The 13,691-nt window shown below is 29.1% G+C and overlaps 2 protein-coding genes and 1 pseudogene across 2 annotated transcripts; 1 reads left to right on the top strand and 2 right to left on the bottom strand.

Annotated features, from left to right (window-relative positions):
* Window positions 1-1,447: 1,447 nt before the first annotated feature.
* Window positions 1,448-2,001, top strand: LOC132281346 (uncharacterized protein At1g05835-like). The gene is made up of 2 exons (XM_059783060.1): window positions 1,448-1,502; window positions 1,607-2,001. The coding sequence occupies exons 1-2, from the start codon at window positions 1,448-1,450 to the stop codon at window positions 1,999-2,001; spliced, it is 450 nt and encodes a 149-aa protein (XP_059639043.1).
* Window positions 2,002-2,607: 606 nt separating this feature from the next.
* LOC132284998 (uncharacterized) lies at window positions 2,608-6,267 on the bottom strand. Its single transcript, XM_059787154.1, has 3 exons — window positions 5,946-6,267; window positions 3,338-3,393; window positions 2,608-3,257 (listed from the first exon to the last, which is right to left on the bottom strand). Exons 1-3 carry the CDS (start codon window positions 6,069-6,071, stop codon window positions 2,912-2,914), a joined length of 528 nt encoding a protein of 175 aa, XP_059643137.1. The 5' UTR covers window positions 6,072-6,267; the 3' UTR covers window positions 2,608-2,911.
* A 6,781-nt stretch (window positions 6,268-13,048) lies between these two features.
* Window positions 13,049-13,159, bottom strand: LOC132287237 (U2 spliceosomal RNA; annotated as a pseudogene).
* Between the last annotated feature and the right edge of the window lie 532 nt (window positions 13,160-13,691).

Here is a 13,691-nt window from a genome sequence, read left to right as displayed (position 1 = left end):
CCTCGCTAAATTACCGAGTCACTGTTTGCAATTCTCTATCTCTATCCTCTTTAATTGTACTTATATTGCTTGAATATTTTTATTGTGTATTGCATTATATTTAGTTGGAAACAAATTTTTAAAATTGCTAACATTGACCATTGACTCTATTCACCCCCCTCTAGAGTCAATTAGTGACTAACAAAAATTATATATTTATATGTACATATATATATATATATATATATATATATATATATATATATATATATTAGAGAAAGAAAAATTATTTAGAATTCTACATAGAATTGAAGTTTGGATGAGAGTTTATAAATCTTGGAACTCTTCAGACTATGAAATCAAATAGGAGTCAATAGTATTTTTTTCCTGCAACTGCTCAATCTTTTTGTTCTTCCTTTGTTGAATCGTTATTCAAGAATATTTTTTTCAATAAAGTTCTGTGAAATTTTGCTCAGTATTATTTTTAAAAAATTTTGGGTAGAGAACGAAGGAAGAAGATGATGTAAAAATAGAATGATAAAAATTTGCAATGAAATTTAGAAATGGAAATAGATTAAATAATGGATAATATTGGAATTTTATATTTATTACTTAAAAAAGTATGTAGCTTGTGGGAAGTTGATTAGGAAGCATGTTTTATTGGTTTTGGACAATCGGGCTTTTAAACCACTGAGACTTTTTAAAAGTTCATTTCACAAATTTTACCAACGCTCTTTATTATTGACAAAGGACTTTTTGGGCTTAGAAGCCCGTTTTGAGGTTACAGGAAGCCCAGCCAAACAAGCCCTTAATTCGATAGAGTTTTTGAACAAAACTAAAAGTGATAGTTTTTTAAATTACAATGATGTCCATGTTTTTTAATGAGATAAAGAGGTTTTTATGAGGCGGAAGAATTTATTGGAGGTTATTTTTGTCTATTAAGAAGGAGACAAGTTAATCATTTTACATAAGTAAATATACGCTTAAACAAACGGAGCCTTACTGTGTGCCCCCATAAAATTAGAAACTGCTCCCAACCAACTTGAATTGTTTTGATAAGTTTAGTATGTTCTGCTCCCCTAGATTAAGGGTCCGTAAAATATTTTGATTTCCTTATAATACCCAGCAGCCAAGCATCTTTCACATAACTTACATACCAAAATTCCGAAAAACAAATTAATACTACATAAAAGGAAATTAGAATAAGGTCAATTCTTGCTTTTAAGTCTTTACCATTATAATCTAAATGATTTTTCTTTTTTGGTAAGTAGAAGTAATTGACGATTTTCTAGTTCAAAAATCACATTTTCCTTGGGGTATATGCCCTACGTATTATGTAGTTATTTTTTGTTTATATATTCACTTATTTACTGAAACCAAAAAAACAAACAAAACAAAACAACAAAAGTAAATTCGGTCTCTGAAATTCTCAATAGAAGAAGAAGATCTCTGTTGAGATTTTTCGCCAATGGCAATCCTCAAGTTTTTCATCGCAATTCTTCTTTTAAACCTCATTAACAAAGGTAAGCCATTTTTAACCAAATCACTTTGACGAAGAACACTTTCGATCTCTCTCTCCACACACACACACAAAGCATATTCATTTTTTTGGTGTAATAAATTACAGGAGTTTGCGAATGTGACTGGAGCGATATCATAGTAGGTACAGTCCCGACCGGGAGAGAAGTACAAGGCAAACCAGAATGGAGAGTGACAGTGATCAATAACTGCATCTGTCCTCAGTCGGGTATAGAATTGGATTGCAAGCAATTTCAGACCGTTGAAGATGTGGACCCTTCAGTCCTTATGAGGAAGCCCGATGGTCACTGCCTCTTGAACCTTGGCAACACATTGGGACCTTCCATGTCGGTCACCTTCAACTATGCTTGGGATTCTCCTTCTGCTTTAATCCCTTTGGGGTCCGGAATTTTGTGTAATGCGCCCGGATTGAAGACCAGGTGTTGTCTTAATAAGCATCAAACGCACCTCTTCTGCTGTCCTGCATTTGACGGTCTTACTTAAGGATGGTCGGTACTCTGTGCTATGCCCCCCAAGAACACACTAGTTCTTGGAATAAATTGGTCAATGAATTCAATATCTATCGAGTACTCTCAGCCTTCTCATAAATTTAAAAATACTCATATTGTCAAAGTGTGAGAATGCCAATTTCAAAATATGAGTAGTTATTTTTTAAAAAAATAGTATGTGAGAACGCCAATTTCAAAATTGGATCCCTTTATAGTGAGTGCATTCCCACAACCAAGAGGTGACGAGATATAATTGAGTGGTGGTATCTAATAGCACTAGTCCATTTCCGATATCATGTTAAAATCTTAACATAGCATTAAAAGGGGATATATATATATATATATATATATATATATATATATATATATTTTAAAATTTGCTTTTTTTGGAGTTATTATAACAATTCTCAAATATATAAAAATAAATACAAATTTCCAATCCAACCAAATATTTGTGAATTGATTATGTTATCTTCATGCACATATCACTAACTAAACTCAATAAATTCAACACAACAGCTTTTTTGAGAGAGAATGTAAAAAACTAGTGTAAATAATGACATTTCTTTGGCGAGGTCAATCAAAATCTAAAGCTTAGAAGTAAAAGAAATATAACGAGAATATATATATATAAAATGATAAAAGAGCAATTATTCTGATATCTTGGAGGGTACAAATAAGATCACACAATAATCTTAAGGGATGAAAATAATTGCTTAAAAAGAGCTATAAAATTAGAAACATTGAACAGGGTCATTCACAACATAATATAGCAGCAACTCTATCCAAACAGAAATTTTACCCTCATCTCCACCAAAACCCTCCCCTCATTCCTAGGCACTAACACAAATTTACCATCTCTCCACCAAAAAGAAAAAATATAACACAGGAAAAAAAAAAATCTCTCATTTCCTCTTCTTAGCAGGTGGCTGAGTCGTCTCCTCCTCCTCCTCCTCTTCTTCTTCCTCTTCTTCCTCTTCATCCTCATCTTCATCTTCATCACCGTCGTCGTCATCATCGTCATCGTCATCGTCGTCGTCCTCACTTCCACCATCACCATTGGCCGCATGCTCATCTGCAGGATCCCCTTCACCACCATCATTTCCCTCTTCACCAGACGACTCATCCTCCTCATCACCAACATCACCATCATCATCATCATCATCATCCTCGCCATCATCCTCAGTTTCGCTGCCATCTTCGTTTTCTGGGTCAGGCTGCCTGTCTATGCTAATTTCAGCTAATGAAATCCTGTAAAACGATCGGATTTTCAGTTAGATTTGAAGCAATGACGACGGAATCAAAGCACATCAAATGATATCATGTCAAACCTTTTAATTGCTCCGGGTTCCCTTGGGACATTGATACCAATTGGGAAATTTCCCATCTGAAACAAACCATACACATTGATTAAAGATACAGCAGATAAAGATCAAAAGGTGACGAATAAAAGTACTCATCTCAAGGCATACTTCCATACAGACGGATAATATTTTATTACAGATTCACATGGAGTCACCAATAGGCATCAGAATAATTTTGACACTCCGTGCATATTTTGCAGCCAATGGATGACTTGGTAAAGATTATACAAATGTCTGCAACAGATACTGATAAAAAAGGAAATACCCACAAAGCAACACTAGGAAATGACCACCAGAATCTACACATCCAATCAATCCCATGCCATTAAACTCATTTTATTGCACGGTAATAGAAATTTTACAAGGATGAGTACCTCAACTTCAATGAGCTGTAATTGGGCCAAAATTCAGGTAAAAATTCATTGCATGACAAGTGCGAGGCCAAAAAGGGAAGGACACCCAAGAAACAAAAACCCTTCGTCTTAATACAGCAAATGATATTACCATCTACCATATTTGTTCAGTATTTAAGCGCTCACAGTTTAGGAATTGCTTCACTACTGACACAAACAAAAATATATATATACATAATATGGTTCAACCTTGAATTGGACAGTAGAGAGAACGCGAGAGAGATCCTCAATAAAACAATTATAATTAAGAAGTCAAGTTTTCCGTAAAAACTCTTCCAAAAAAGATAACCCCTTGCATATCCAACTTAAGTAGGCTACCATTACATTTAGTGATTTGTAGGTTGTAGCTATGACACATTAATGCCACAAACTGTTCCAAGTACCAATGTTCTATATAAATTTGTGATATGCCCCCAACATGCCTATACTTTGGACAGATACCCAGTATGTTTATACAACAAAGAAATACAATTAATTATCCTAAATCACTGATCAAAATAAATCCATAGAATTTTTATTCACCTGGGGAAGTGGAGAGAGAGATAGAGGGAGAGAAACTTCACGAGAAGAGTGACTTAACAGAATTGACTCAAAAAATTCATTATTAATTTTATACATGTATACCAAGTAAATTTACTACTTCCTTAATGAAATAAGCTCCTTTCTCTTGAATGATAATAAGATATAACTCAAATTTCAGATATTATGAAGAATAATCAAATTTTCTGCAAATCACAAATTTAAACTAATCTTCACTAAACTTTATGAATATATATAAAAGGAAAAGGTCAACATCTAGTCATCAACTATAAAGATAAGAATGCATGTTGATATAAGCTCAATTGTGCAGTGTAACAATGGAATAAGACGGGTAGAGTGATCTCATTGGTCCAACCCTTACCATTTTGACAACCGGGGGCTAGGGGTAATAGAAGCAATAAACAAGGACATGTAGCATGCACGTACACATTGCTTTGTCATCACATTATTCTGTCATTATTGGTTGTCCGTATAAGATATGTCGACCCTAAAAGGTAATCTTTTTATTGGGGCATAAGTAATATAATTACACATGCATACTGTTTGGCCATCAAAATCCCTTCAATGATAATAATAATAATTTCTTTCTAAATTTCAAATGATAACCATAGCTCAACCATAGCTGTTTCACAAAACGAGAGAACGGAAGAGGGAGAGAAGAAGAGAGGAGAACAACAGAGATGCCTTCAGCCACCGGCCTAATGCATGTATATATACCTACACCTCTTTTCCTTTTCTTCCTTTTTTGGCAAAATTTGAACCTAAGAACTACCCTGATGACCTGATCCAACCCCAACCCTTTACCATCTGGATCAAGGCCTACACAACAAAGAAATAAATATGTATACTTCGAAACTCATTCTTAAGGAGTTGCTAACCAGAGATTCTACATTACCATGGCAATATAGGTGATGCCAATATAGTGTAAGAATCATTATCACAGGGAAATCACCAATAGAAGCAAGAAGAAATAGTAAGGACAACTGTAAACTATAAACACATTTTTTAAGCATTAAAAAAGGGTCCTTTCAACTCTGAAACACAATTAAAAGGAAGAAAAAAGAAGAAGATAAAGATGTCCCTTTCAATAACCCGAGAAAAACAGAAAAATCTTGTGTGCAATATTGCAGATAAAAAACAATTCTTTAAGCAGGGATATGAAAAACTTGCTGCTCCATGGAAACCTTTTCCCTCAAAATCTAATTTGTCAAGACACAAGATAAACAACAACAAAAATCAAGCCTTTTCCCCAACTACTTGGGGTCGGCTACATGAATCCTGTGTATCCATTCAGCTCTATTTAAGGCCATAGCCTCAGTCAACAAAGTGTTAAAAGATGAAAATATTTTTAGAAGAGAATGAAAAATCTCGATATCACAATGCATATATACAGAAATCCCCTTATTCTTTAATTAAATATGCACACACACACGCTATGACAGCAATAATACAGTAATACTCCAAGGAATAAATCGAAAAGAAACCCTATGTAAGATAGGAAGCAGAGAACCAGGTAAGCATAGCAAAATTTCGATAAAAAGAAATACACAATACATGATGAACCCTAATTACTGAACTCGCAGCATAAAAATTGCAACCAAGAGAGAGAATGTGTGTTATACCATGAAGAGAAAGCAAGCCAGAGATTTAGCAGCAACAATGGCGGTCTCAACCACGACAGCTTCTATGACAGTGCACACAAATCTATCCAAGAGAACAGCATCACAGGACAAGCCCTCCATCTCCATCCCACCAACAAAAAAAACCTAGAGAGAGAAACAAAATTTAGGGAAAGAAGGGGAGGAGGAGCCCTAAATATATAATAAGAATGAGAATCAGGAAGAGAGACAGGGAGATTCCATAAAACCCTAAATCGTTTCCAAAATTGGGGGAGGTTTATCTACTGTACTTTTACTGTCTTGGCCCTCTGTCCATATATATTTTAGGGTTTTGCCCATGATATTAAAAGCATTATAAAAGGTTTGTTATTAGAGTGACAGGCACAATCAGGACCGTAAATTTGCTAGCGAAGTGGATGATCATCATCAATCTAGATTGACGGTAGTAAATTCATTTGGTCTAATATATTTTTGAAACTTTCTTGTCCAGAAATCACACTCAGCAAAGGCTAATTAACATTCTTTTTTAAAGCTTTGCTTCAATATTGGTGGGAAGTAAGTTCTACCCACACGTATATATTTTAAATTTTAAATTTTAAATAAGATTTTTAAAATAAAATCTTATATGTTATAGTTTTTTTAAAATAAAGAGACATTTGCCATGTTATTATTGTCTCTCATTAGTGTGTAAGAGGTTCTACCTTAAACGAATAATTTTATAGTTTAGGGTTTGACTTAATGTTGCCGTGGTTGCCTAATTTATTACAATTTAGAAAATAGGGACATGAATATAAATATAACATGATTCAGACAATATAATAAATTTTAAAAAATAGGATACCAATGCAATGGATACATCAAAAACAAATAAATATGTCTCAATAAGAAGTGAGAATATGGCAAAAGAACAATCTGGGATGTAAATATGTTTATGTTGTCCCTCTTTCAAGCTCAATTTTATTTTTATATTTTTACCCCAATAGGTTAATCCCCGTGGTTTTAACAAAAATATTTACAAATTGATACCGCCATATTCCAAAATGTGTGTTGGTAGTGTTCCTGGAAAAAAAATTATCATTAAAAAATGTAAATGATTTTAATTGTATTGGACACATGTTTCTAATTGTGTCAGACATGTGTCCGATTGTCCGACCTATTTTTCGAAGTGTCTATCCAACACCACCACAATTTTTTCTACATACATACAACTCAATCAAATGGGAATATAAGCAAGTCCAATAGTTTGAAACCTTTGTAGCTGATTCATGAATATCTTAAAGTTGTATGGGAAGAGCAGTTATTGTCACAATATCAACTAGTACAACAAAGAGGTACAACAGAGATTCTTTTATAGTAATCACACAAAATTCATTCATCTGATTAATATGCTTAGTTATTTTTTTATTTTTTTAATAAATTTTAAACATTTCTGAAAAAAGTGAATGGACTTTTAAGATCCAAACTCATATAATCAATATCAATATAGTTTAAAAATTCTGGAGAATATGTTTCGATTGTGTTAACTGTCAATAGTTGTGACTTTTGTCTTTGGGGCTGTACTTGGGCCTGAGTAGTATTAGTTTGATGGGCTGTAATTGGACCAGGGCTAGTCCTTGTAATGTACGGGTTACACTATTAGCCTTCCTCAGGCTTTGTGTTATCATTAATTAATTATATACAATTTACATTTACCTTTCCAAAAAAAAAAAAAAAAATTTAATGGAATAATCATTCATGTGTGACCAAATGTAAACAACAAACTATGATTATAGATGTCCTTTAATGGAAGGAAGGGGACAAGAAAGAAAAAAAAATGGTAAAGTGCTTCAGATTCTAAGAAGTACATGGTGAAGACATAAAGAGAAACAATTGCCAAAAAAAAAAAACCTTTAATGTGTTACTTATTATTTAAAATAACTTTAGAACAATAAGGCAACATTATTTTAATAGACAAAGTTCAAATTTGACTTTTTCTTTCCCAAGGTTTAGACTTTTGGAGTCTAACTCATATTATTTAAGGTAGAGTTTGACTAAAATATATTTACTAAGATATTTTAACAATTATTTAAAAAAATATAGTTTTGTGAAATGACCCAAAAAAAAGGCACAACCTGATAGTGGTAGGTATAACATACAAAGGGAAGGAGGTTAATAAATTGAAGAAAAAAACTCAAGGAAGACATGAAATGCAGGAATGAAAATCAGGCTTCCTCAATTAACATAGAATATTGAAAGCTCTCCATGTTCAAGATCAGTACATTACTTGTCATTGTAACCACATTCCACACTATAAGTGAATGAATAATCATCACATTCGCTGCAACATTGATATTGAGTACCAAACTTAAAAATTTAAAAGAGAAAAAAAATATGGATGTCTCCTCATTTTTAATATAAATGCAGTCACTTGTTTTTTTTCTTTTTGTCACACATTTTAGTCTTACGATTTTTACAATTAAAATATCTAAAATTATATACTAATCACCATTTGCGAGTTTTGGGTTCATTAGAAAGGAGGAGAAACTAAAATGTTGTGAGACCTAAATGGCAAAACGTCAACAACAACAATGATATCATATATATTAATATTTCTAATTGTTACTCGCTAAATGAAAATTTGTATGACCATTAATTTTTTATATAAGTTACTAAAGTTATAAAACTTGTGTAATTTTATTTAGTTAAAGTTATTATTTTTCAGAATCTTTCATGAAGATAATAATGATTTATTTTTTCAAAAGAAAAATCAAAATACTCAAAAGGTTTTTCAAAAATGACTTTTTGAATTATTAAATAATTGTCGAAGAAAATTTGATTATTTAACAATGCTCTCTTTTTATCTCTTTAGTTTTTACTTAAAAATTATCGTTTGCTCCTCTATATATTTCTTTCTCATATCAATTTTTTTTTTCTATTTATTAAGGTTGCATTTTTTTTCATTTTTAAAATTTCTTGAGGTATATTTATTATGAATATATACTATACGCAAAATTATATTACAATTTATTTTTAAAATAAAATTTAATTAAATGGTACAAGTTCGGCCCCCCAAACTAAAATTCCTAGCTCCTCCCCCGACTTCTTTATGCACACACGAATATATATTGCTCTGTGTTTCTTGCTCACTTAAGCAAAGACACATTTGGCTTATATATTCGTTCTTTATTTAACTAACTGATCAAAAATTTGCCTAGGTTTTTTGACATCAAAGGAGTCAATCCTTCTGGTCTCAAACATCTTCCTCTTTTCTTTTGTCATGAAAAATATATGACAGAAATTTCAATCGTTGATAGCTCGGATTTTCATATTACATGTCGTATTGAATATTCTGGTAATGCTACTCATTGGTTTCTCTCGAGTATTTATGCCTCCTTTGATGAGAAATGAGGTCTTCATCCATTGGAATTGTCTCAAAAAGCTTCAACCTATGTTTAGATCTCATACCCTTAACAATGACCGACTAGGCTAGGTATGGATTCTCTGCAACATTTTCAGGCTGTTGCATCCATGCAAGAGGGAGAGAATGCAACTCATTCTATGATTTTCCCTCAATTTTCTTTACTTGCACAGTCTTACAAAGGAGTTCCAATACCTATTTTGATATTTTAGAATTATATAATTTTAAGAAAGATATTTTAGTATTTTAGAATAAGAGTTTGGAGAGTATTTTAAACCTTAACAATAATATTTGTAATTGTTTTGTTTAATTCAATCAAATTGAAAAATGAACTTTTAAAATAGATCATTTTGTTATTTAAAACTCCTAAGTCTACCTATATGTAGTTTTTCCTTTTATATGAATTAATAAATATTTTTATATTTTAATAATTTTTGTCCAATTAGATTAGCTTTTATTTTAAAAAAAACTAATAATAAAAGGTAATTTGTGATAGAGTTTTAGGAAAATTATTTTATTTTTTATATTAATTCAAAATTCTTTTTTATATTAATAATTCTTGCCTAATTAGATTTTCTTTTATTAAAAAACTTATAATAAATAAATAAATAAGTCATTTGTGTTAGAGTTTAATATAAACTCTTTTAAAAATTCTTTTTATATTAATTAATAAATATTTTTTATTTTAATAATTCTTCTCTAATTAGATTTACTTTTATTAAAAAAACTCATAATAAATAGATAAATAGGTAATTTGTGTTAGAATTTTATAAAAACTCTTTTGAACCTCTTTTTATATCAATTAATAAATAATTTTTTACATTAATAATACTTGTCGAATTAGATTTTCTTTTATTAAAAAACTCACAATAAATAGATAAATAGGTAATTCATGTTGGAGTTTTATAGAAACTCTTTAAATATATCTTTATCTAGTGTAATAGAGTTTTATTGAAAATATAATAGGTAATTTGTGATAGAGTTTTATAGAAATTTTTTTATTTTCTTTAAATATATAATTGTCTAATTAGATTTAATTTTATTAAGAAACTCATAATAAAAGTTAATTGTGGTAGAGTTTTAGAAAAATTATTTTATTTTACGTATCAATTAATAAATATTATATTAGAAAAATTAATTATTATATGTTTTGAATTTTAGTATAATATGAGTTTTAACTAAACTCTTTATTGATTGTGAGATATAATAATTAAACTCTTTATTGTGAATTAAACTCTTTTTATGAATAGGTTTTTATTAATGAGAGTAGTATTGTATAATTTGAATTGTGAATTAAACTCTTTTAATATTTTGTTAATTAGAATTTTATTAAGTAATTACTGTTACTATAATTTAGTAATTTATTACCGTGGAAGTATGTGGTAAGTTTCAGAGCTTTGGGGGTTCTCAAATTAGGAGAGGTTGTGTTGTATTTTGCTTTTCCCGTTTGGTTGGTTATTGCATATTGGTTGATCTATGTCGTTTGATGTATTAATTTTGCTTTCCAAGATATCATTTTTAGTGTGGCTTACAGCAATAAACTCACGACTCATTTACATCAAGGATTTTATTAAATAAAAAATATGAAAAATGACAAATAATTTAATATATGGACCATTTGGTCAAGCATAATTGATTATAGATTGAATTTTCAACAGTAACTCTAAAGCTATTCCGAAATGTTCAGATCAAATATGGTACTTAATTTAAATATGTTTGTTGTCAAGTGTGGAAAGAATTATTTGGTCCATTTGGGTTTGGTTTAGGTTTTGAATTCTTTTCTGCTGCAATCGTGAGATATAATAATTAATGAGAGTAGTATAATATAATTTGTTAATTTGAATTTTATTAGGTAATTACTGTTATTATATTTTGTGTGAGTAGTATAGTATAATTTGAATTTATTATATTTTGTGTGAGTAGTTGTATACTGCAGAATTTAAGAGTACATTTGATCTTAGCCAAAAGGCCGAGAATGTGTGATTATTATTTCTTTAGCTCTATAGTTTTATAAAAGGTTTTCATGTAATACTTTTTACTTAAAACCAATGTGGGCTTTGTAATTTGAATTAAACTCTTTTTATATTTTGTTAATTTGAATTAATTTTAATTTTATTAGGTAATTTTGAGTTTTATAGAATTTTTATCGTGGGATATAATAATTAATGAGAGCTCTTTATTGTGAATTAAACTCTTTTATATTAATTTTGAGTTTTATAGAATTTATATCAATTAATAAATAAATAATGAAACTCTTTGCACAAAGGCCGAGAAAGTAGTACTACACTTAATCTCTCTCTTATATTTTGTTAATTTTAATTAATTTCAATTAATAAATAAATACTTATTTTGTTAATTTGAATTAATTTTAATTTTATTAGGTAATTTTGAGTTTTATAGAATTTTTATCGTGGGATATAATAATTAATGAGAGCTCTTTATTGTGAATTAAACTCTATTATATTAATTTTGAGTTTTATAGAATTTATATCAATTAATAAATAAATAATGAAACTCTTTGCACAAAGGCCGAGAAAGTAGTACTACACTTAATCTCTCTCTTATATTTTGTTAATTTTAATTAATTTCAATTAATAAATAAATACTTATTTTGTTAATTTGAATTAATTTTAATTTTATTAGGTAATTTTGAGTTTTATAGAATTTATATTGTGGGATATAATAATTAATGAGAGCTTTTTTTGTGAATTAAACTCTTTTAGATTTTGTTAATTTGAATTAATTTGAATTTTATTAGGTAATTTTGAATTTTATAGAATTTATATAAATTAATAAATAAATACTAAAACTCTTTGCACAAAGGCCGAGAAAGTAGTATTACACTTAATCTTAACCAAAAAACTAAGAAAGGTTAGCCAAAAGGCCAATCAAAAAAATTTAATACTACACTTAATCTTAGTCAAAAGGCCGAGAAGATGTGATTATTATTTCTTTAGCTCTATAATTCTATAAGAGGCTTTCATGTCATCCTTTTTACTTAAAACCAATGTGGGACTTTGTAATTTGAATTAAACTCTTTTTATATTTTGTTAATTTGAATTAATTTTAATTTTATTAGGTAATTTTAAGTTTCATAAAATTTATATCGTGGGATATAATAATTAATGAGAGCTCCTTATTGTGAATTAAACTCTTTTATATTTTTTTAATTTGAATTAATTTGAATTTTATTAGATAATTTTGTGTTTTATAGAATTTATATCAATTAATAAATAACTACTGAAACACTTTGCACAAAGGCCGAGAAAGTAGTACTACACTTGATCTTAGCCAAAAGGCCGAGAAAGTGTGATTATTATTTCTTTAACTCTATAGTTTTATAAGAGGCTTCCAAGTAATCATTTTTACTTAAAACCAATGTGGGACTTTGTAATTTGAATTAAACTCTATTTGTATTTTGTTAATTTAAATTCATTTTAATTTTATTAGGTAATTTTGAGTTTTATAGAATTTATATCAATTATTAAATGAATACTGAAATACTTTGCACATTTAATAATAGTATAAATATAGATATAGAATTTATATCTTGTGATATAATAATTAATGAGAGCTCTTTATTATGAATTAAACTCTTTTATATTTTGTTAATTTACATTAGTTTGAATTTTATTAGGTAATTTTGAGTTTTATAGAATTTATATCAGTTAATAAATAAATACTGAAATTCTTTGCACAAAGGCTGAGAAAGTAGTACTACACTTGATCTTAGTGAAAAGATCAAGAAAGGTTAGCCAAAAGGCCAACCCAAAAAAATTTATTACTACACTTGATCTTAGCCAAAAGGCCAAGAAGGTGTGATTATTATTTCTTTAACTCTATAGTTTTATAAAAGACTTTCATGTAATCATTTTTACTTAAAACCAATGTAGGACTTTGTAATTTGAATTAAACTCTTTTTATATTTTGTTAATTTGTATTATTTTTAATTTTATTAGGTAATTTTGTGTTTTATAGAATTTATATCAATTAATAAATAATTACTGAAACACTTTGCACATTTAATAATAGCAAAATTTGATTTAATTTGAATTTTATTAGGTAATTTTGAGTTTTATAGAATTTATATCAATTAATAAATAAATACTGAAACTCTTTGCACAAAGGTCGAGAAAGTAGTACTACACTTGATCTTAGCCAAAAGATCAAGAAAGGTTAGCCAAAAGGCCAACCCAAAAAAATTTAGTACTACACTTGATCTTAGCCAAAAGGTCGAGAAGGTGTGATTATTATTTCTTTAGTTCTATAGTTTTATAAAAGGTTTTCATGTAATCCTTTTTACTTAAAAACCAATGTGGGACTTTGTAATTTGAATCAAACACTTTTTATAT

This window comes from Cornus florida, unplaced genomic scaffold (assembly GCF_030987335.1).
Source record: "Cornus florida cultivar Cherokee Brave unplaced genomic scaffold, ASM3098733v1 CherokeeBrave_3.0.0_Hap2_Chr11, whole genome shotgun sequence".
Taxonomy (NCBI): Eukaryota; Viridiplantae; Streptophyta; class Magnoliopsida; order Cornales; family Cornaceae; genus Cornus; species Cornus florida.
Note: the sequence above shows the minus strand (reverse complement) of the source record. Positions and strands in the feature narration are given on the sequence as shown.